Genomic DNA, 22725 nt, shown 5'->3' on the forward strand with positions numbered 1-22725 from the left:
CCTCCTTGTTATCTGATTCTGTATCTAACATTGGAAATGTATGCATTTCAATGGGACTACAATGCATTTGAGCATGAATGTTATACACTTCTAAGGATTGGGGTAGTAGAGGAAACATCTGTGTATACTGTATACTTGTAGTGCATTATTTTTGTGACCCATTGTTGGTAAATATGGCTCCTTTTTCTGCTCTGCTTTTTTAATGTTGTGTCCTTTTGCTGTGCTTTGTTTTTATACTGTATATACTGTATGTATCACCAGGGTGATTGGGTGACTAAACAATTATTACCATATGGTTATAACTCTGTACCTTTACTAATAGTAGGAAAAACAACACTTACACTATCTAGTTTAACCTATTTAAACACTGGGAAATAAAGTGCAAGAAGACTCAGAAGAGATAAACATTTAAAGAAAAATCAGAAACTATATCACTATTCCTCAATTTACCAGGAGCTGCAGGTGTTGGGCGAATATATCCTGGGACTGGTGGTTGTGGGAAAATAGGAGGATATACTGGTGGCCGCACCTCGGGACCTATAGGAGGAGGATACCCTGGTCCCACAGGAATTACTGGTCCGGGTTCTGGCACACCAGGTCGAACCCAAGACATTGTGCACAGCTTACGATATTCGTCTACAAGAAAACAAAATACACTTACTAGATAAAACTAAAGAAAAAAATTATGAGAGAGAATTTGCAGTATATTCCTAACTATACCAGAAATTCCTAAACATTTGATGTACAACACCCAATTATACTCCTTAAAGGGGTATTCCAATCTGCAGGATAATATGCCAATACTGTATGTAGTATGTATGTTAATAATAATATTAGCAAATACCTCCAATTAGAAATGTAGTATAGTTATTTTTGATTCACTATGTCTCTTTCCTCATGTGCAGGCATTGCAGGACCTTAGATTTCCATGGTTACAGCCACTGATATAGTGACAATTAGTTAGCTAGTTGCTAGTGGTCGTAACCATAGATCCACCTAAGGTCCTGCAATGCCTGTACATGAAGAAAGAGACATAGCGAATCAGAAAAACTATACTACATTTCTAATTGGAGGTATTTGCTAATATTATAATTAGTTCACCTACTAGATATTGGGATAGGATCTTGGAGATGGGAATACCCCTTTAAATATAAAGCCATGTGTGACTTTAAAATGCTTATACAAAAGACAGAAGAACATTACACTGTGCGCTACATTTTTAGCACCTATTGAATCTTTCTAATGTTGCGCTGCCAATGGTGGGCAGACCATGAGTTATGGGGCACAGTGCTGAACAGTCCCACCCCCTTTCCCTGAAACAGCCCACATATCCCAACATCCGCTGTAGGTGAGTGGCAGAAGTCGGAGCACACTCCATCCTGAGTGAGTGTAGGCTATTTTCATACCGGACACTTGCCGGTAACTGCTTTGATTAGAGCCAGCTCTCATCGCAGTATTTTAACCTCTGCACCAAACATGTGCATTACCCTGTTAAACAACATGTACCCAATGACTATCCCTTGTTGGCTAAATCATGTATGTTAGGTCTTGCTGTTGGGCCAATGGCAGTGCCAGTCACCATACCGATTACTGCTCAAAGTGCCCTTTTTAAATCTTACCCAGGTTTATAAGACTTTTGCCAACTGTAAGGTTTTGCTACTTACTTTCCTGCAACATTCTTGATTGCTTTTCCTGATACTTGACTTGTCTTGTCTATTCCTGTGCTTAAATCTGAACCTAAAATTACACTTGAACTTGACCCTGGACTATAAAAACCTTCTCTTGCATGCCGATTTGTTACTGGACTGATCCCCGGCTATCCTCTTGAAATATAATCCTGCCTGCTGATTTGGTCCTTGGCTATGCCCCATTGGCGTTGACCTTCCTGGCTATACAGTTATCCCTCTGCCAACGTGCTCCACCTCCCAAAGCCTCCTCCATGGATGCAATCTAGGGGCCTTTGCAGATTCCTGGATGAAGTTGAAATCATGAATACCGAAGCACACTCTGGATCCTGCTGAGTGAAGTCACTAATTCTAAGAATGCATATGTAAACCCCAGTAAATGTTTCCAGATCTACACAAGCAGTCCAGTATCACAGATGCATTACTAGAACTGGAAGAACTGATACCTGTTCCTCGAAAAGGACATATTTCAGGTGCTCCTCCTGCTCCTGAAGACCAGCACCTTCCAGTATCACAGCAACACTGTGGCTTTGGTAGGAGCTGAGGGAGTTGATTGATACAGCGCCCATTAGTTACAGATGTGAAGCAATACCCGGGACGAGTATCTGCCATTAAGAGAAAACATGCATTACCATTGTGAGTACAGAACAGGATATACTAATAAAACCATACAGTAAAGACAACCATGAACAGATTATTATATTATGATGCTCACCTATACATCTTGATCCATCTGGTGATGTGAAGAATCCTGGGGGACAATGACAGAAGTAGCTGCCCACAGTGTTAGCACATTCACCTGACTCACAGATCCCAGGTATAGTACTGCATTCATCAATATCTTAAAATAAAAGAGTAAAGTTTTTGCGTTGATTTCCAATGTTTTTTTTTAAACAAACATATCACAATTCATACTGGCTAAATATATGCTAAAGGAACATTCATTGGCCACATTTCTAAATAATAAAAGTCTACCCTACCTATGCATTGTGTACATATAATCAAAGTGATGCCCAAATGTGATATCAGCCTAGCCTTAATCTCCCGCTGTGCTGACATATAAGTTTTGCAGAGCCACAGAAATGTGATGTGTAAAAAAGTAGTATATAAAGCAATATAAAAATAAACCTGGGCTTGGACACCTATCTCAGGACCTCCTATTATCATGGGAGGATGTGCAATCAATACTACGGTATATATTCATTTTCAGGCTTTTCACAAAAATACAGTCGACACTTAAATGTTTCAATTCCTGCATGAAAGAAAATCCTTGACGAAGCCCAGAGGTGCTCAAATAATTCCAAGTGAAAGGTGTTAGATTTTTAGTAATCTGGGCAAAACTCAGTAGTAATTCCAGTAGTTTAACAGTAGCGAATGTCCCAGCGACTCCCCTAACTCTGCATTAGCACTGAGCACTAAAAGAGGCCTTAGGGAACATTAGTGGTTTAAGAAAACACATCCATGGTTTGCGAAATAATGCAGCATATGTATTCATTTTGTACGTCCCTGGCTGATGCTCTTCTCTGTTGACACAGCTCTCACGATCATGGCTGGTTATATGGGATTGGTAGGAAATTCCACAGGCAGTGTTTTGGCTGAATGTAAACTAAACATCACTAACCTATGTACAGTAAAAGTCATTGGATCTGACATCCATGATGCCCAACAGGTGCTGGACTATCTAACATTTCAGATTAGCAAAATTCAGAGAGCAATCCTATGACTGAGGCTGGAAACAGACTAGCGTATGGCATCTGCTGTGAGCGGGAGCCAAGTGTCAGTGCTCTAATCCTCTCGCATAAGAAAATCGCAGCACAGGTGTGGAGGAGACGGAGAAAGTTATTTCTCCATCTCCTCCGTGGCCTGACTCGGCGTATATCGGAATGCTCTGGGATGATATCAGAGTGCAGTTTGATGTCTCACTCACACCCATAGACTTGCATGGTACGAGTGAGCCGAGCCTCGGTGCCAATCACAGCATGCTAGGATTGTTCTCTCATGCCGAATCAGCATGAGAAAATAATCGCAGATGTGATCTGCCCGTAGGATAACATTGGGCCAAGTGCTATACAATGCTTTATTGCACAGCACTCGGCTGTGTTATACAATACTGTGACCCCGGCCTAATGCCAAGTTCACACGACCAAATTTTCACCCAGAAAAAATGGCTAATTTTTCATCTGTATTGTTACTCAAATGCCACAAGTACAACATTCCTTTCTATCCATCATCAGGGAATAATATTTATAAGACCAAATACAATTTCCTTTGCTAAGAATTGCAATGTATTCATAAAAATCAGATGCAATATGGTTGAAATGGGATGGGGTCCGATGTTTTGGGCGTACCCATAGTTTTGAATGTATATCTCACCTGAAATACAGAAGAGAAAATGAAAGGATACATTTTTTGCACGTGGATATTTGGTCCTTGTGAAAAAAACTTGTCTGATCAGCCATTTTGAATTACATTGGTCCTACGGCTGGCAGTGTGGTGTCAGTTTTTATCACGGAGTACTTGGATCGAAAAAAAATGCTCAAAGGCTAATGTATAAGTGTTACCATCCAAGAGAAACGGACCTTTCTTTTTACTGTCCAAAATGTCTTTATCTATTGAGTTTTGGTAAAAGATAAGTCAAAAACGGATAAAGTTGGATGTAACTCCCCAAGTACAATGTTTATCTTCCGTGTTTAGTCTGTTTTACACAGATCCTGATGGACTTTATTGTCTGAGTCAGAAAAAGGATGAGATTAGGACATATATGTAAAGGAGAAAAGAGGATTGGCACATTCAAGGAATGAATATCATCTTCAAGCTTTATTCCACATCGGATATAAAATTAAAATCCACATGATAATGGTAAAAAAAACACGCTAGTTTTTAACCATTAGCATGTATAAATGATGTGGAATAAAGCTTGAAGATTTTATTCATTCCTTGAATGTGCCAATCCATTTTCTTCTTTATGTACATTCACTGCCATCAGGAGTTTTGGAATGGCGCCCATCACGATAACGTCAGGATTCATTCTTAATGCACGGTCAGCAGCATACACGTTTCTTGAGAGTTTCAGGGACCAGAGACAATGATCTGTTTTTAAAACTGATATATATATATATATATATACATATATATATATATATATATATATATATATATGGATCAATGGAATTCTATAGGTTAGTGAGCACACGGACGTGTCACATGGATGTGTGAATGGAGCCTAAGTCATCTGCAGAAGAGATGCTTCATTTTATGCTACGTCTTCAGTGTATTATAGGCAGATAGCGGATTTATAATAGATGTATTCCATGGGTCAGGGAAGAATGAGGAGGCAATCTCACTGGCACCCGGCTATAGTATGTGAGACATTGGAATCTTCTCCCCTGAATGAAACGCGTAGGGAGCGCAATGAACAGGTCACCGAAGGGATGAATAGAAGGACACCAAAGGTTTGGTTTTAAAGGGCCTTCCTCATGCAGTCATTGGTGAGACTCTTCTATTTTTATTCTTTTGCTAGAGATAATGCAAATTGTTTCTCTATGTGACTGATATATGTTTCTTAATTTAGTGACCGGGCCAAATTATTGAAATCTGACCAGTGTCCCTTTATGGGGTAATAACTCTGAAACACTTCAGCAAATCCCAATGATTCTGAGATCGCTTTATAGCGGCACACTGTAATTTATGATAATGGTAAATTTAGGTCGATATGTTTTGTGTTTATTTTAAAAAAAAATATCAGAAATTTGACAAAAATGTAACAAAAAATTGCAATTTTCAAACTTTGAATGATTATCCTTTTAATCCATTTAGTCACATCACAGAAAAACATTAATAAATAACAGTTCTCACTTTACATAAGCACCATTTGTAAAATGTTATTCTATTTTGTTAGACTTCTAGGAGCTTTAAAATTGTAGCAGTAATTTTTCACTTACACAATGTATATTTCTGAAGGACATATTCAGGTTTGAAGTGACTTTAGGGGTCCTATATATTGGAAAAGCCTCAAAAGTGATACTATTTTTAAAACAGCACCCCCAACATATTGAAAACTGCTTTCGGGTAGTTTATTAACCCTTCACGTGCTGTTCAGGAATGAATGAAAAGTGACGTGACAGGAAGGAAAAAGTGTATTTTTACCACCTAAATGTCGCTATCTTCTGAACAGGCCCCTATAGGCGGCAAACATCAGGACCACACAATCATGACCTCAGGGTGCCCATGGGGATAAAGAGGGAGAAGTCACACTCTGTTAACCATTTATTTGATGTAGTCACTATTGACAGCACCATCTAAGGGGCTAAACAGATATATATGGTGCAAACACTGATCGCGGCTGATACAGCAAGTTGTCAGCTATAGTGTACAGCCGGCAGCTGCTGGATTGTCACCAGTATGGGGATGCTATTCTCTTATATCTCAGGTCAGTAAAAAGACGTATTGGCGGTCATTAAGGGGTTAAAATAGTCACCAATATGAGATTATACCTGAGAAAATGATATCACTAGTAGGGGTCTGCGTTAAATCATAAAATAATATTGAGGCATTCACCCCTCTCTGTGCTGAATCAGAGGTACATGTCACTAGTGAACAGGTGAGCCTGGGAACATTCTAACTAGACTCGCATGTTTTCTCTACAACTATGCAGCACCTTATCTGGGATGCATAATAGTTCTTTATACTGAATATATAAATATTATGGAATATTAAGAGCTCTTGAATGGGAAACAAATATATGGGAGATACCCATACCTATCAAAATAACTGGACGAGTGTGCCTTATTAGGGAAATATAAGACCAATGAATATATCTACTGCACCTAGTGCTAATTTCAGCACATTTACCATAGGCTGGAACCGAGAAATCTCCATAAATAAAATACATCTTCTAGACATTCAGTATAGAATATGGTTTGATAGACAGGTGCAGCACTATAGTTACCCCCTTATCAGGAGGGATTTTGTGGCTCCAACAGGAGGTTAAGGTATAAATAAGCACTTGATCTATCATATTATATGTTTGTTTGTCGTAGCACCTGCACTTTGGATTGCGCAGCTCATTTATTTTGATATTTTAATATTTAATAATAAAAGTTCAATTTTATCCCAATCGCTATATCTCACCCACATTAGATGACCATCTGGTTCCATCGAAATTGAAGATTTAGGTGACTTTAAAGGGGTATTCCCATCTCCAAGATCCTATCCAAATATGTAGCAAGTAATAGAAATAACATTAGCAAATACCTTCAATTAGAAATGTCCATGGATACGAACCCTCATATAGTGAAAGTTAGATAGCTGTTAGTGATTGTAACCATGGATACCTAAACTACTGCAATGCCCTGCACATGGGGTATCCGACATAGCGAATCAGAAGAACTATACTACATTTCTAATTGGAGGTATTTGTTAATATTATTATTATCATTACACTTTTATTACTACTGAATACTACTTATATTATTACTACATTTTGGGATAGGATCTTGGAGGCGGGAATACCCTTTTAATTTAATATGTACGAGGAATAAAGAAGGTTGCCTTACTACAATTTGCTAGGCTCCAAAAATCTCTGCCAACCAAATGTTATTGCCAGTAAAAGCTCCGTCTGACTGTACTATTGCATTTTAGACATTGAAATAACAGTAGTGAGTATCGTATGTAAAAAAAAAACAGATAATACTAAAAACAATGTGGCCCAAAGCACGAGTGCCAAGCAAATGATAATTGTTGTTGTAATGGTTATAACAAAGTCTTGGACATATGTAAATTAACATACAAATCCATGACCTCTCCAAAATACATGTATTGTAAAACAATGAGTAGAATATAGATTCAGAATATTGTAAATTGTTAGTGTCTAAGACTTGTGGTCACCAGTGGGCACCAACTATCTGAAACCACCATCAATACGCTCAGTGCACGGCTGTGTATTGCCAGGGAAACATTTTCCCACAATTCCGCATTGTGGCAAATCCTGACCCCTTACATGTTTGTGGTTGGACTGGTGACCACTGGAAAAATATTTGTGAGAACCTCGGTTCTGGACGGTTTCATTTGGAATAAATGTTTAAATTCTCTTGATTGTGTCTAACCTCAAAATTCAAATGAAAGCCACATGTGTCACGGAGATGCGGTCCACAATGCAGAAATGGAGTCTGTTCTACAGTTTACCCTCCCGATTACACCTCCAATAACGGCCGTGGTGAAAGGCCTGTAATTTACTCAGCACAGCATCCACACTATAGTCTAGATTTACTAATCTGTGAAGGCAACATTACATATTGCTACAAATGGCCGACTGGTAAACCACTGCTATCTGTACCCTATAATTGAGGCCAGGCAAAGCATCTTGGTTGAGGTGGCAGATAAACCTTGAGTATATTCTGATGCCCGTATTTTGAAGTTACTTGGTAAATGTCAGACATGTTTTCGTCTCATGTATCTTACCGCCTTTCTGCAATGGCCAATTTTAGTCTCTGCACTTTTGTTTTTTCCTCCTCTTCTTTCAAGAGCAATAATATTTTTAATCTTCCACATCCGTATGAGGGCATGATTTTTTGCGGCACAGAGGCACAGATTGTAGCTTTGATTGACACCATTCATTTTTATCGCATAATGTATTGAAAAGCTGGAAAAGTATTCCAAGTGCGGTGAAATTGGAAAGTATAAATGATTACACCAATACCAAACTTATATAGTTTTTCTTTTTTTAGGAGTAAATAAAATGTTCATAAATTTGGAAAAAAAAATTGTCTTCTGTTAGCATTTTCTGATATTCCTAACTTTATTAGTTCTCTGGCAATGGACAGTATGTAGACATAATGTAAATCTGAAAATCTTTGTGCTGCCATGAAGACTGGGGTTTATAGGATGACAAAGATGACATCTATGGGGGCTTTTTGCAAGCTCCCAGCTGCCATGTCAACATACTGGCACCACATGACCATGTCGTGGGTTGGGGTGGATGGGTTTTATAGTAGCACCAAGATGGTAGCCATGGGAGCCTGCCACAAGTCACTAGGTGAAATAGCAATCTGTTGGGACCCCAGGATTGCTTATGAGAGGGCCGATCAGTGTTCCTTTTGGCTTGCTAGTCATTGCAATGTTAATCACGGACGGAGGATGAATGCAATCTGTGTGTTGTCCATGATTTTCACGGAGGCCGGGGTCACACTAGCATGGAATACGGATGAGTGCTATGCGAGAAAACAATGCATAGCACTCGAACCAGTGTTAATCTATGAGGCAGCTCACATCACCGATTTTTTTTCTCGGGCGCAGTCGATTGTACGCGTATATCGGCCGAGTCTTGCCAATGCAAGTCTACGTGTGAAAGAAAAAATCGGACACCACACGAACCATTAGTGTGACTTGCGAGAAATACGCACACATTTTCCTCATTACAGCCCATTGAGCCATTAAATTCAATGGGGAAAATCAATTAGAAATGTAAAGCCATACGCCTGACATATGGTGTCAGATACATATATGAGAGAAAATCGCATAATCGCATTGCAAACGCATTACACATGGATGACCATACGGAGAACACTTGTGTAACACTCGGCAGGGAGACTCGGACCGATTTTCCATACGTTTAGTGGGACCCTGGCCTAACCTATACACTTGTATTGGTAGTTTTCATCCATGGTGCCGGAAACTTTGCATAAACAAAAAACATTGACATGTGAATAGCAGCAAAAGATTTTAATGGGAAGTGTTCTATCCGTGAAAAACACAGATAGATGCACAGATACATGCAGCAGGAACGTCTGAATGAGGCCCTACTACCTTAAAAAAAACGAAACCCAGAAAACAATGTTGGAATTACATTTTTGTCACTTTTTAACCTCATCTGAATTTTTCTCCATTTCTCAGTACATTATTTTAAAAAATGAATTATGCCATTTAAAACTTCAATTCATTCAGCAAAAAAAAGTGTCGTCGGAAACAAAAAAGTTATTGCTCTTCGAAAAATGGGAAAAAAAAACAAAAGCACAAAATGAAAATGTATTTTTGTCACGAGTGTGTCACATTCTCGTGGGAGAGCTGAGATTACGCGATCTTTATGTACTGTGAATCACAGGTCTTCTATTTAGCCTCTGTGTTTTTTCCTCATATTAAATAGACTTTGTTTCCTTTGGTGCTGAAGAGGTTAACAAGTCTTTGTATGCTGGTTAGAGACATGCAGCTCCATCTCAAAGCTGCTTGGGACCTGTTCATTTTCTCTCTCTATAAAACCTGGCCAGACCTTCTCATCCCTGCCTGTGAAAGTTTTACTTCCTGATTTCCTGGTTACTTCCTGGAGTTGGAGTTCGAAGTTGCTGCTGGAGATTGTTGTTTGCTGTTTTTGGGTGAATATTTTCTCCATTATCCTATTCCCATTTAGTTTGTACCTTCCTATCCTACCCTAAAAAGAATCAATAGCAACCCAAGTGGTTTTAAAAGACAATTGCCAGACTTATAAAAGATTTACTAGTAGGGGTTATCCTAGTTCCATTTTGGATGCAGCATTGGTCAGGGCAAATAATGATGACACACAGGATAATTCATCTATTAGCCCCAATGTAAGAAGGAATAGTTAATAAAGAAAGGTTTGTGTTTTGTTTTAAATACGGCCCTATGGACGATTATATCCGTTCTGTCATAAGAAAAAACTGGCATATTTTGCCAAGGGATGCTGAGTTGTTAGATGTAGTTGACAGAGGCCCTTTGATTGCTTGTCGCCGTGGTACAAACTTGAGAAATGTTCTGGTGCATAACAGTATGAAAAGTGAAAAAAAATGACTGGTTAAAAGCAGGTGTCCCCAAAGGAAATTTTAAGTGTGGACATTGCTCTTTTTGCTCCCTCCACATTACAGGACATACAATCAAGGTTGGATCCATTTTGCTTCAGGTACGAGATTTTATCTCCTGCAAAACCAAATATGTTGTATATTTGGTATTCTGCCCATGCAAATTCTTTTATGTTGGTAAAACAATTTGGCCTTTAGTTGTTCGGTTCAGGGAACATTTTAACTCTATTTACTCAGGTAAAGGGGTTCCACGTTTGATTGACCATATGAGAGAATGTCATGGAGGGAATCCAGAAGCATTACGGTTTGAGGGCTTTATAGAAGGTCACTTTACCGCCACAGGGATGCGATCTTCATAAGCTTCTTCTCAGAAGAGAAGCAAGATGGATTCTGCGCACGTGCGCATTGGAAGCAACAGGATTCAATGATAGAATCGAAATGTCCGGGTTCCTGTGACAACTTCATGGTATGTCATATTTTTTGCTCATGTCTGTATTGTTCATTTTTAAATAGTATGTTGTTATGATTTGTATGTTTTGTGTCACTCTGGTCGGTGGGTAATTGGTGTTAGCCAGCAATGTGAAGACGTCAGGGATGGGGGAGGGACCTTGCCTGTTCCAGGTATATGGACCTCGTCCATGCATCACATGTGAATGAGGATTGTCTCTGGAGTTCTGGCCATCATGCCTGTCCCATACCTACTATAAGAAACATGAGCTAAGTACTCCTTGTTATGATTTATTAACTTACTCCTGATGAACCTCAGTGGAGGGGAAATGCGTTGAGTGTGTGAACATTGCAGTATATGATACAATATATCATCTGCCATTATCAGCAGACTTTTTCTTAATTGGGGAACAGACATTGTGATTTGAAGCCAATTTTATTGTAAGGGCTGTGATTTTGGAGCATATAATGTGTTGAAAGTATTGTATCACATAGATATACCTTGATTGTACAGGGTGTCTTTTTGAATTTTTGATACATATTTTTTGGAATAGAGAGTGGTGGTCGCTTCCATTATAGAACATATTAAAATGACATGATTTTGAATATTTATCCATCTATTAAATATGTAAAAACGGATGCGATTTTTAGTATTACGATAAGATAATTCTCTCTCTATTATTCTTTGCTCCTTTCCTCAATCTGACCCTAATACATACATAAATAATTATTTCCTTATTAAGATTTATATACATCTATATTCCCTGAAGAAAGTAGTGGATTATTATCATCTATTTTCATATAATAGCCTTTTTTTTCGCATTTTAGGGTGTACATTTTTGTAGGTTCATCAGATATAGATTTAGGCATCTACATAGTAACCCTTAGTCACTTTAATCTTCTATAACCGGAGTAAATATAGATTGTATAAAACGACCTTAATCCTTCTTTATCTATCTTTTTCACTCTTCATGCATCTTTTTCACTCCCCTGCCACCGATGGAGACATTTAGGGCAGACAGGGAGCGCCACCGACGAGTGGGGGCGCCAGTGCGCAGGATATAGGGTGCCAACCTCCGCTGTCAGGCAGGGTGAGACAGGTTGTATATAGGGTCAGGCACTTCCCTCTTGGTGCCTCTATATATCTTAAGATTTTTATGCATTGGTGTTGGTTTATACTCACTTGTTGTATTTATTTTTTTTAGTTATTTAAATAATAAAAGTTGAAGTTTTAAATTTACATGTTAGAGCTCGGCGGTGATTATATGGACCTCGTCACTTCCTCAAGCTTTTAGGACCCATAGAAGCATTCATGCGAAACGGCCGTCGTCCGTTGTATTTTATACATTTCTCCCCAGCTGAAGATGTTTTAATTGTCTCAATAAAGCACGGATTTTACAGAATGGTGAGTGCCATCCTCATCTTTTTTTCTTCGTTATGGACTTTTGGTAATGTGGCTTTCTTGGATGAGCACCCCGTAAGTCCAGGCACAAGCCTACAGCGTTCATGGTCCCGGGCAGACTAGCTGGTGTGGTGCAGAGGTGCGGATTGCTTGTTTCTGCATGTGGACTGTGAACTCTCTGCCATGTTCATAAGGCCTAACACTAAGTTATTTAATATTCATGCACAAACTGTCACCAGATTGCACCAGAATACAAGCTGCATGCATTATTACAGCAAACATCTGTTTGACCTGATGCGACTAGTACACTTACTCTGAACGTCTTTAGCAATTGCCGTAAAATCCTCAAATTCAAATGAGCATTTTATTATAAGGCAGGGAAGCAAAAAAAATAATATAGCAATTTTTTATGGATTTTCAAAGTAAGTACATCCGTCTCAACATGTTTCTACTGAAAAATCTGGTGTAAAAAAATGCAAAAAAATAGCAAAATATAAATTAAACCATAACATACAGTATTTTGTGTATATATTGTAGTGGTTTAATGAGGGTCTGCACACCCTCGTAAAACCAAAATATATGTTAAAGTTCAATTTATTTTTTTCAATCTTCACATAATAACGGAATCTACTTGGTATAATTCCTTGCGAACGGTCTTGTAGATACTTCTGAATTTTGTCATAATAATTGTGATAATTGTTTCTTGTGTTAAGGTGCTAATCCTGCAAGAAATAATAGGAGACTCTCTGAGCAGATGTCAGATTTTTACAGCAGTCATCCGTTGGGTCCCTTTGGTCAGTCCACAATACAGTATAAATGTCAGAAGACAGTAGGGGCCTCTCCTGGCAAAGAGTCTTGTACATGTTTCCAGAAACCCCTCCTAGGATCACATCATGTAAGAAGGGAACAAGGACCCACGAAACACACCGTGAGGACATATGACACTGTAATCTCCAAGCAGCTGCACTTTTCCATCCCAGCCCTGTGAAATGAATCCTCTGAAGACCGAGCCTCGCTCAGTTTTCTTTGTATCATAATCCAGATTACAAGTGTGCTGTTCATCATGTGCAAATAGCTTGGGTTAAGGAAATGGAATATGAAGCAGACAAAAGCCCCGTAATCATAAATAATGATGCAGGAAACTGATTAAAATGTTTTAGGATTTCTGGATTAGTTATACTGATGAGCTTGGAAACATCTTACCTTCACATTTTTGTGTTATTTCATTAAACTTGTGTCCAGCTGGGCATTTGCACTCGAAAGATCCCACAGTATTTATGCAATTTCCTCCTTGACACATCCCAGGGATTGCTTGGCATTCATCCACATCTGCCCCAAGGAAGGAGAACAACAAAAAAACACAAAAGGTTGAAAACATCCAATAGTATGATCTGTTACAGCACCTAATTATTCTTAAAGTCACGCAGTGACAATTAATGCTTTGTAAGGAGCAATTCTAGTTTTGGAGATTAAGGAACAAGGAACAGGCTATTCCATTAAGAAAGTAATAATATTTGGGTCCATTTAGTGGTGTAATAATCACTACAAATAAATCTAGATGAGTCCAGAGCTTTGTTTGCTCATGTACAGAGGCACCATGTAGATCTAACAGACACCTCTGTAAATAACATATACCGTACATAGAAGTAGATTGTTTACTGACTGTCATCATTGATTAACATGATTGTTCTGTGTGCATAGATGTCATTGTACCTGGCTGCACATCTCCTGTTTACACAGGATAATGAAATGATTGATGACAACAATGATCTGTAAACAAGCTTAAAATTACTTTCACCTGTCAAATGAGCATTTTGGGGTGATTGGGGTGAAAATGTTCCTGTGCTGAGATAATCTTATAAATGTGCCCCTGCTGTGTGATGTGTAATGTCTGTGTCTGACCGTACAGGGACAAGGTGTGATCATACCACATCATGGGCAAGAAAGGAAGCAAAAGAGTACACAGACAGGTCAGCAGCAGATCACAGCTGATTGCTTAAAAACAAGGCAGGGAAACGTTTTACTTCATGGAAAAAAATCATCTGTGATCCCCTGCTGTCCTGTCTGTATACTCTCTTTTATGCCCTGCCCAGGAGATGTGGTAAGATCAGACCATGTTCCTGCACGGTCAGACACAGCCATTACACAGTACACACCAGGGAAACATTTATAAGATTATCTCGGCACAGGAACATTTTTTTAACACATCCAATTGTGGAACTTATTTTTATTCCAAGATCTATTTAAATGTATTTTGTTCGTGGGAAAACCTCTTTAATAGTAATGTAAACAATCTGTCTGCATTTTCATATGCACAGAACTATCGTTAAAACGATTGTTCTGTGCTCATGGAATGCCTTTATTTTCCACAATACATGATCTTATTTACAAAGGACGTGCTGCCAAGAACAATGATTTTTTAAGCAAGCTTAGAAATAATTGTACCCGATGAATGAGCGATTCTCCTGTTTTGACATGCGACTATTTGAAAACGAGTGTTCCTAGGAAAGCTCGTGCTCAATAACGGTGCGATGTAAATGCAGCCTTTGTCTCTCACCTTTTAGATACATTTTGGTATAATGTGACTATTTTAGGAGCATTATCACTATCCCCCAAATCGAAAGCAAGCAGTATTAAAGTGAATCTGTCACTACAAAATGTATTGCTTATCTCTTAGACCTGATGAGACTGTTGTAGTTACCTAGTAAATACAAGTCAGAATGACTGTTTAAGCCACTTTGAAAGTTTTCCTAGATAGCATTAAAGTGAGGTAGAGCCTCACTCATTTTAGAATGCTAAGTTTAAATACAAGAATCATACAACCATTCTCGCATGGGTTTTCAAAGGAAGTACACTAGCCTCATCGGGTCCAAGGGATCTATTTATTGGTGTATGCAGTTTGTATTGTGATATGTGTTCTCAGAACCTTTTGTAACATACTGCAGGGTAAAGGGCACAGTATTACCTACCTAATTTGCCCAAGACTATTTCCACACGTCACAAATGTATATTTGTGTATATCTTATTAGGAAGAAATTGGTAATATTCATGGATGCTTTAATTTCAGGAGGATCTACTACAGCAGATCTTGTATGCGTGGGCTGCAGGGAAGAATTGGCAATTGTACTTTTTTATGCTGTTTTTGGATATAGTAGCTTCCTGACAGCTGACTACACAACAACTGTAAGAGCTCTCACTTGTACATAGGCATGGAGCATTTGTAAGCTTTCCCCTCAGGATTTTCCCCATGGCAAAAAGGTTAGTTACTATTAGGCCGGAGTCACACTTCCGAGTTCAATGCGAGTCTCTCGCATCAATACCCGTCACTGCCGCCAGCAATCGGGACCGGAGCGTGCGGCTGCATATATTTCTATTCAGTCGCACGCTCCGGCCCCGAATGTCGGTGGCAGTGACGGGTATTGATGCGAGTTTCTCGCATCATACTCGCAAGTGTGACCCCAGCCTTACTGTACTAAATGGTTTGAGTTTGAATTTAATGAAAGAGATTGCTAATTAGCAAGTTTCATGCAGTTCCTATATGGTTACATGCACAATCATGGCCTTATATCTCACTAAGTAAAGCGCTGGCTCAAGAGTTGACTTGTAAACAGAAATAACCTTAGATCTGTTCTCTTTGTAGTACTTAATTGAATGACTTACTTATGGCACTTCTAATGGCGTAATAAAACTGCGTCACACAAACTTCCCAGTAAAGAGACTCTACGTTCTGTATCCTCAGATCACAAACTAGATAGTCTGGGCTGAATTGTACTTTATTCTGCTTTTTTGATGCATTTCATTTTTTTATGTACCTAAGTGAAAAACTTACATTATAACTTTAGAAAATTCCCCCACGGTGCTGGAAAGTTAGATTACTCAACAATTTGGTATATGACTGCCTCTGTTAACTTTCTTTAGCTTCCTGCCAGACATCCAGACAATAAAAGAATTTATACAGCTGGAAGCAGACCGAAAGCCAAAAACTGTGTCAGAGCTCTCTATCAGGAGGCATGGTCAGGAATAAGTGAGGAACATCTGGGCGACTGCACACTCCAGCAGAATAAAATGTCAGAGACATAGGTGGATAAGCAGCTTTTCACAAGTCAAACCAAACAATCTGTCAACTGTTTAATGAGGGGACTATAATAATTCTGCATGTATTCCATTATATTTATGCTTTATTTGAAATATAACTTCTCTATCTGAGGTCATGTTACATTATCTTCTTTTCTGAGGGAATGAGGGAGTTCTTGGCAGGGAGAAATTCATTAAGGCTTTGGCTCGTCTGTCTGACCTGAGCTGCTAATGCCCCCCTTTTACATCACACAGTCACCCAGTCATGAGGTAATGCATTTGACAATGATTTTCCATTCTTCACGCACAGGCTGGGGTATGAAACAAGGCATGCTGTCCAAAGCCCTGTAATTCTATCAACATTAAGACATTAGCAGTTTCAACAGCTCCGTGTATTTTGCATACCTTGACACGCTCCTGTTCGGATGTTTGGAATAAATCCACGACGACAGGGATGTGGTTGGGCCGGGCACATCTCACAAGGGTGGCCCCATGCTCTGCCTACTGTAGCGCAGCACAGCGTCTTCGTGCACACGATACCTGTCAACTGTCCTTGGCACATTTGGTTGCTCACAATAGAGAAGCAAGGTCCTGTCCTGTAATCTTGAAACAGAAAAAATCGGTACTTCAAAACAGGCCCTTGATAATAATACACTACATGCAAAATTACTTTTCTTCTTGAAAGGACTGTCTATACACATAGATGTGCTTTGAATGATTATTCTTATATAAGGAACATTAGCATTAGAATAAACAAGTTTGCAATTGGCTTACTTTTTCAGTTTGCTGTCCTTCTCCTGCTATGAGAGCTTTTATCTTAAAGCTCATTGCCATGGAGATCGACCACCAAAGCCTGTATGTGCAGTACCTGCATTCCAGGCTGAGGAGTTAACTCATGTGATACCAGTCAGCTTTCTCCAGCCAACTGATTTCTATAAAACACAATAGTTGCTCACTTCCTCTAGGCTTATTATGTTATTAGCCCTGCAAAATAACAAGCCTCGCACCTACCCCTTTGCAGCTTCCATACCAGTTCTAGACTGCAGTGACCCAAACATAACCCACCTTTGCGCCTTCATACCCACATTTCTGCTTCCTAACAAATAAAACAAGTACACGAACTGATGGGTGAAGGTCGGTCACAGCTTTATTACTATTTTTGCTTTAAAATAAGAAAGGCACTTAAATTTCTTAAACCACGCTCATCGCCAAATGCCCTGTTGTATAATCAAAGGCAAGTAAGCCGACGAGCGTAACGTAACCACGTGTCCTTTCTTAAATTTAATGCCGCTGTGACTTGTAAATCTAGAAAAATAGGACATGCATTAACAATGGTATAATGGAAATCAACCAGGGGAGGGAGGGTGAGACAAGCACCTCCGAGACCCAACAGGGGGAAGAAGAGGAGAAAAGCTCTCTGCCTGTTTTTTATACTAGGAAGGGGCTGTACTCCCCTCCCCCTCATTGGCCCACCAATGCTATAACCACCCCTTAATACAAGGGTGGGTGGGAAGGAACCAGGGCACACCATTAAAACTCAGGGGAGGGGCACCGCAGTCAGAGGCACCTTCCTTATTTAGTAAGGTGTCTGCCATTCACTGTTCACTCATGCCATGTTTGTTCAAAGGCACTGATCTATCTATATAATTGTCTAAGGTACTTCCGTCTGTCTGTCTGTCTGCATCTTCCATAACGGAAATCCTGCATCGCTGATTGGTCTCGCCAGCTGCCTGTCATGGCTGCCGCGACCAATCAGCGATGGGCACAGTCCAATTAGTCCCTCAATACTCCCCTGCAGTCAGTGCCCGGCACCCGCATACTCCCCTCCGGTCACCGCTCACACAGGGTTAATGCCAGCGGTGACGGACCGCGTTATGCTGCAGGTAACGCACTCCGCTACCACTACCCCCCAACTTTTGACTATTGCTGCTGCCTATGCAGCATCAAGAGTAAAAATATGTAATGTTACAAATAATAAAAAACAAAAAACCTGCTATACTCACCCTCCGTAGTCCGCCAAGCGGCGCGCGGCCTCCGCCAACTGTCGTTCCCAGAGATGCATTGCAAAATTACCCAGAAGACTTAGCGGTCTTGCGAGACTGCTAAGTCATCTGGGTAATTTCGCAATGCATCCTGGGAACGGAAGATGGCGGCAGCCGCGCGCGCATCGCCAGCGCCAGCGCTTCACTGGATTGGATCCCGGCGGGTGAGTATATAACTATTTTTTATTTTAATTATTTTTTTTAACAGGGATATGGTGCCCACACTGCTATATACTACGTGGGCTGTGTAATATACCACGTGGCTGCTATATACTACCTGGCCAGTGTTAGATGCTATGTGGGCTGTGTTATATACTGCGTGGGCTGTGCTATATATTATGTGGCTAGTGTTATATACCGCGTGGCTGCTATATACGACCTGGCCAGTGTTATATACTGCGTGGGCTGTGCTATATATTACGTGGGCTGTGTTATACAGTGGGGCAAAAAAGTATTTAGTCAGTCAGCAATAGTGCAAGTTCCACCACTTAAAAAGATGAGAGGCGTCTGTAATTTACATCATAGGTAGACCTCAACTATGGGAGACAAACTGAGAAAAAAAAATCCAGAAAATCACATTGTCTGTTTTTTTAACATTTTATTTGCATATTATGGTGGAAAATAAGTATTTGGTCAGAAACAAAATTTCATCTCAATACTTTGTAATATATCCTTTGTTGGCAATGACAGAGGTCAAATGTTTTCTGTAAGTCTTCACAAGGTTGCCACACACTGTTGTTGGTATGTTGGCCCATTCCTCCATGCAGATCTCCTCTAGAGCAGTGATGTTTTTGGCTTTTCGCTTGGCAACACGGACTTTCAACTCCCTCCAAAGGTTTTCTATAGGGTTGAGATCTGAAGACTGGCTAGGCCACTCCAGGACCTTGAAATGCTTCTTACGAAGCCACTCCTTCGTTGCCCTGGCGGTGTGCTTTGGATCATTGTCATGTTGAAAGACTCAGCCACGTTTTATCTTCAATGCCCTTGCTGATGGAAGGAGGTTTGCACTCAAAATCTCACGATACATGGCCCCATTCATTCTTTCATGTGTCCGGATCAGTCGTCCTGGCCCCTTTGCAGAGAAACAGCCCCAAAGCATGATGTTTCCACCACCATGCTTTACAGTAGGTATGGTGTTTGATGGATGCAACTCAGTATTCTTTTTCCTCCAAACACGACAAGTTGTGTTTTTACTAAACAGTTCCAGTTTGGTTTCATCAGACCATAGGACATTCTCCCAAAACTCCTCTGGATCATCCAAATGCTCTCTAGCAAACTTCAGACGGGCCCGGACATGTACTGGCTTAAGCAGTGGGACACGTTTGACACTGCAGGATCTGAGTCCATGGTGGCGTAGTGTGTTACTTATGGTAGGCCTTGTTACATTGGTCCCAGCTCTCTGCAGTTCATTCACTAGGTCCCCCCACGTGGTTCTGGGATTTTTGCTCACCGTTCTTGTGATCATTCTGACCCCACGGGGTGGGATTTTGCGTGGAGCCCCAGATCGAGGGAGATTATCAGTGGTCTTGTATGTCTTCCATTTTCTAATTATTGCTCCCATTGTTGATTTCTTCACTCCAAGCTGGTTGGCTATTGCAGATTCAGTCTTCCCAGCCTGGTGCAGGGCTACAATTTTGTTTCTGGTGTCCCTTGACAGCTCTTTGGTCTTCACCATAGTGGAGTTTGGAGTCAGACTGTTTGAGGGTGTGCACAGGTGTCTTTTTATACTGATAACAAGTTTAAACAGGTGCCATTACTACAGGTAATGAGTGGAGGAAAGAGGAGACTCTTAAAGAAGAAGTTACAGGTCTGTGAGAGCCAGAAATCTTGATTGTTTGTTTCTGACCAAATACTTATTTTCCACCATAATATGCAAAAAAAATGTTAAAAAAAGACAATGTGATTTTCTGGATTTTTTTTTCTCAGTTTGTCTCCCATAGTTGAGGTCTACCTATGATGTAAATTACAGACGCCTCTCATCTTTTTAAGTGGTGGAACTTGCACTATTGCTGACTGACTAAATACTTTTTTGCCCCACTGTATATTACGTGGCCAGAGTCATATACTGCGTGGGCTGTGTAATATACCGTGTGGCTGCTATATACGACCTGGCCAGTGTTATATACTGCTTGGGCTGTGCTATATATTACGTGGGCAGTGTTATATACTGCATGGTCAGTGTTATATATTACGTGCCCAGTGTTATATACTGCGTGGCCTGTGTTATATACTATACGTCACCTGTGTTATATACTGCGTGGCTGCTATATACTGCGTGGCCTGTGTTATATAGTACGTGGGCTGTGTTATATACTGTTTGGGCTGTGTTATATACTGCGTGGCCACTGTTATATATTGCGTGGCCTGTATTAACGCATCGGGTATTCTACAATATGTATGTATGTTTGTATATAGCAGCCACATAGTATATAGCACAGGCCATGTAGTATTTGTCTGCTATATACTACATGGCTCCTATATACTAGGTGGCCTGTGCTATATACTATGTGGCTGCTATATACACATACATACATACATACATATTCTAGAATTCCCGATGCGTTAGAATCGGGCCACCATCAAGTATATATTTATATGCAAGTATATAAGCTTAACAACTGAGTATGTCACAGTAGCATGATATGATCAAAAGAAAAAAGCCACTTGTAAGTAGAATAAAAATTTGGCAAAAAGAAGCTCTGATCTTGCGGCACTTTATTATTGTGGGCTGTTATCTTGCACACATTTTCCAAAGTATAAAGAGAAGGCAAGATCGTTTTTATCCACACATAAGAAGTTTCGTGAGCTAAAGAGTAACCTGTTTGGAGTTGTGAAACACTGGAAAGTGGGCTCACTTTCTATCTGAATCATCTGAGCTAAGTTCCAAGACTGCAAATCACGCTATTATAAATCTTGCTTTGTATTTGGAGTGTGACCAACTCTGTTTGCGTTAGTTGCTGTGACTTGGAAATATCGTTCAAGTGACTTTTCTTGGACTATTTTTTAAATACATTTTGTCTATTTTATTCCTTATGGCCCAAATAAATGTTCACATGCATGGGTGTTGGGAGAGATAGCTGTGGGACAACATCTAATGTGTATAAACAGCCTAAGCCTTCAATGTCTACACCAGATTTTGTAGCAAAATATATGTTGGCTTTGAAATTTACAATTCCAACACATGTAAACATAAAAAAAAATTCTGACATTAAATGGGTTGTTAAATAAATTTAAGATGACTAAGGCTACTTTCACACTAGTGCTGTTTGCTGTACATCACAATGCATCGTTTTGGAGAAAAAACGCATCCTGCAAATGTGCCCGCAGGATGCGTCTTTTCTCCATAGGCTTGCATTAGCGACGCATTGTGACGTATTGCCACATGTCGCTTCCGTCGTGCGACGGATGCGTTGTGTTTTGGCGGACAGTCAGCACAAAAAAAGTAAAGTTTTTTTGTGCGTCGAGTCCGCCATTTCCGACCGCCCATGCGCGGCTGGAACTCCGCCCCTCCTCCCCGGACCTTACAATGGGGCAGCGAATGTGTTGTAAAACTGCATCCGCTGCCCCCTTTGTTCTTTTTTTTCCGCATTTTGCGTCGGTACATCGGGCCAACGCATGCCGATGGCCCCGTACCGACGTTAGTGTGAAAGTAGCCTATGGTGCTTCAAAGTTTGTGAACACTTTAGAATTTTCCATATTTATATGTATAATTTCTACCTAAAGCTACCTCAGATTTTCACAGAAGTCCTAAAATTAGATTAAGAAGATTAAGAGAACAAAAAAAACCAAAAAAGTAAAATACTTTGTCATTACTCATATTGGAAAAAAATCCAATATCACATATCTATAAGTGTAAAATGTATGGGAACCTTGCGAAGTAGCAGATATAATTTGAAGGTGAAATAAGAGTTTTCAATGAATAGCATGACAATCAGTGGGATCTATTAGTCTGATCTTCACAAAACATTTTTGTGGAAGGGTATCAGAAGAAGAGTTGTTGATGGTCATCAGGCTGTGAAAAGTTAGAAAATCATGTCTAAAGAATTTTGACTTCAACAATTCACAGTCAGAAGATTGTTTCCACATAGAGTAAATTCAATTATTACCCACGTATATTATTCTGCGGGAGCTCACAGTAGAACACAAGGCAAGCTCTAAAGCAACTAAAGGTCTTTCTCACATTAGCTAATGTTCATGAGTTCACCATCAAAAGGACACAGAACAACAATGGTGTGCAGGCAAGGATTACAAGAAGAAAGCCAATGCTC

General features: G+C 39.9%; 1 protein-coding gene across 2 annotated transcripts in view; it reads right to left on the minus strand.

Annotated features, from left to right (window-relative positions):
• The window catches only part of FBN1 (fibrillin 1), a 440189-nt gene that overhangs the window by 209362 nt on the left and 208102 nt on the right, over positions 1-22725 (minus strand). For both annotated transcript variants that reach the window (XM_069766028.1, XM_069766029.1), the window contains 5 exons: positions 16821-17018; positions 13545-13670; positions 2401-2526; positions 2132-2290; positions 451-636 (listed from right to left, as the gene is read on the minus strand). In XM_069766028.1, the coding sequence (XP_069622129.1) occupies positions 451-636; positions 2132-2290; positions 2401-2526; positions 13545-13670; positions 16821-17018 (795 nt within the window). The remainder of the gene's footprint in view (positions 1-450; positions 637-2131; positions 2291-2400; positions 2527-13544; positions 13671-16820; positions 17019-22725) is intronic.

This window comes from Ranitomeya imitator, chromosome 4, assembly GCF_032444005.1.
Source record: "Ranitomeya imitator isolate aRanImi1 chromosome 4, aRanImi1.pri, whole genome shotgun sequence".
In the NCBI taxonomy this organism is placed as follows: domain Eukaryota; kingdom Metazoa; phylum Chordata; class Amphibia; order Anura; family Dendrobatidae; genus Ranitomeya; species Ranitomeya imitator.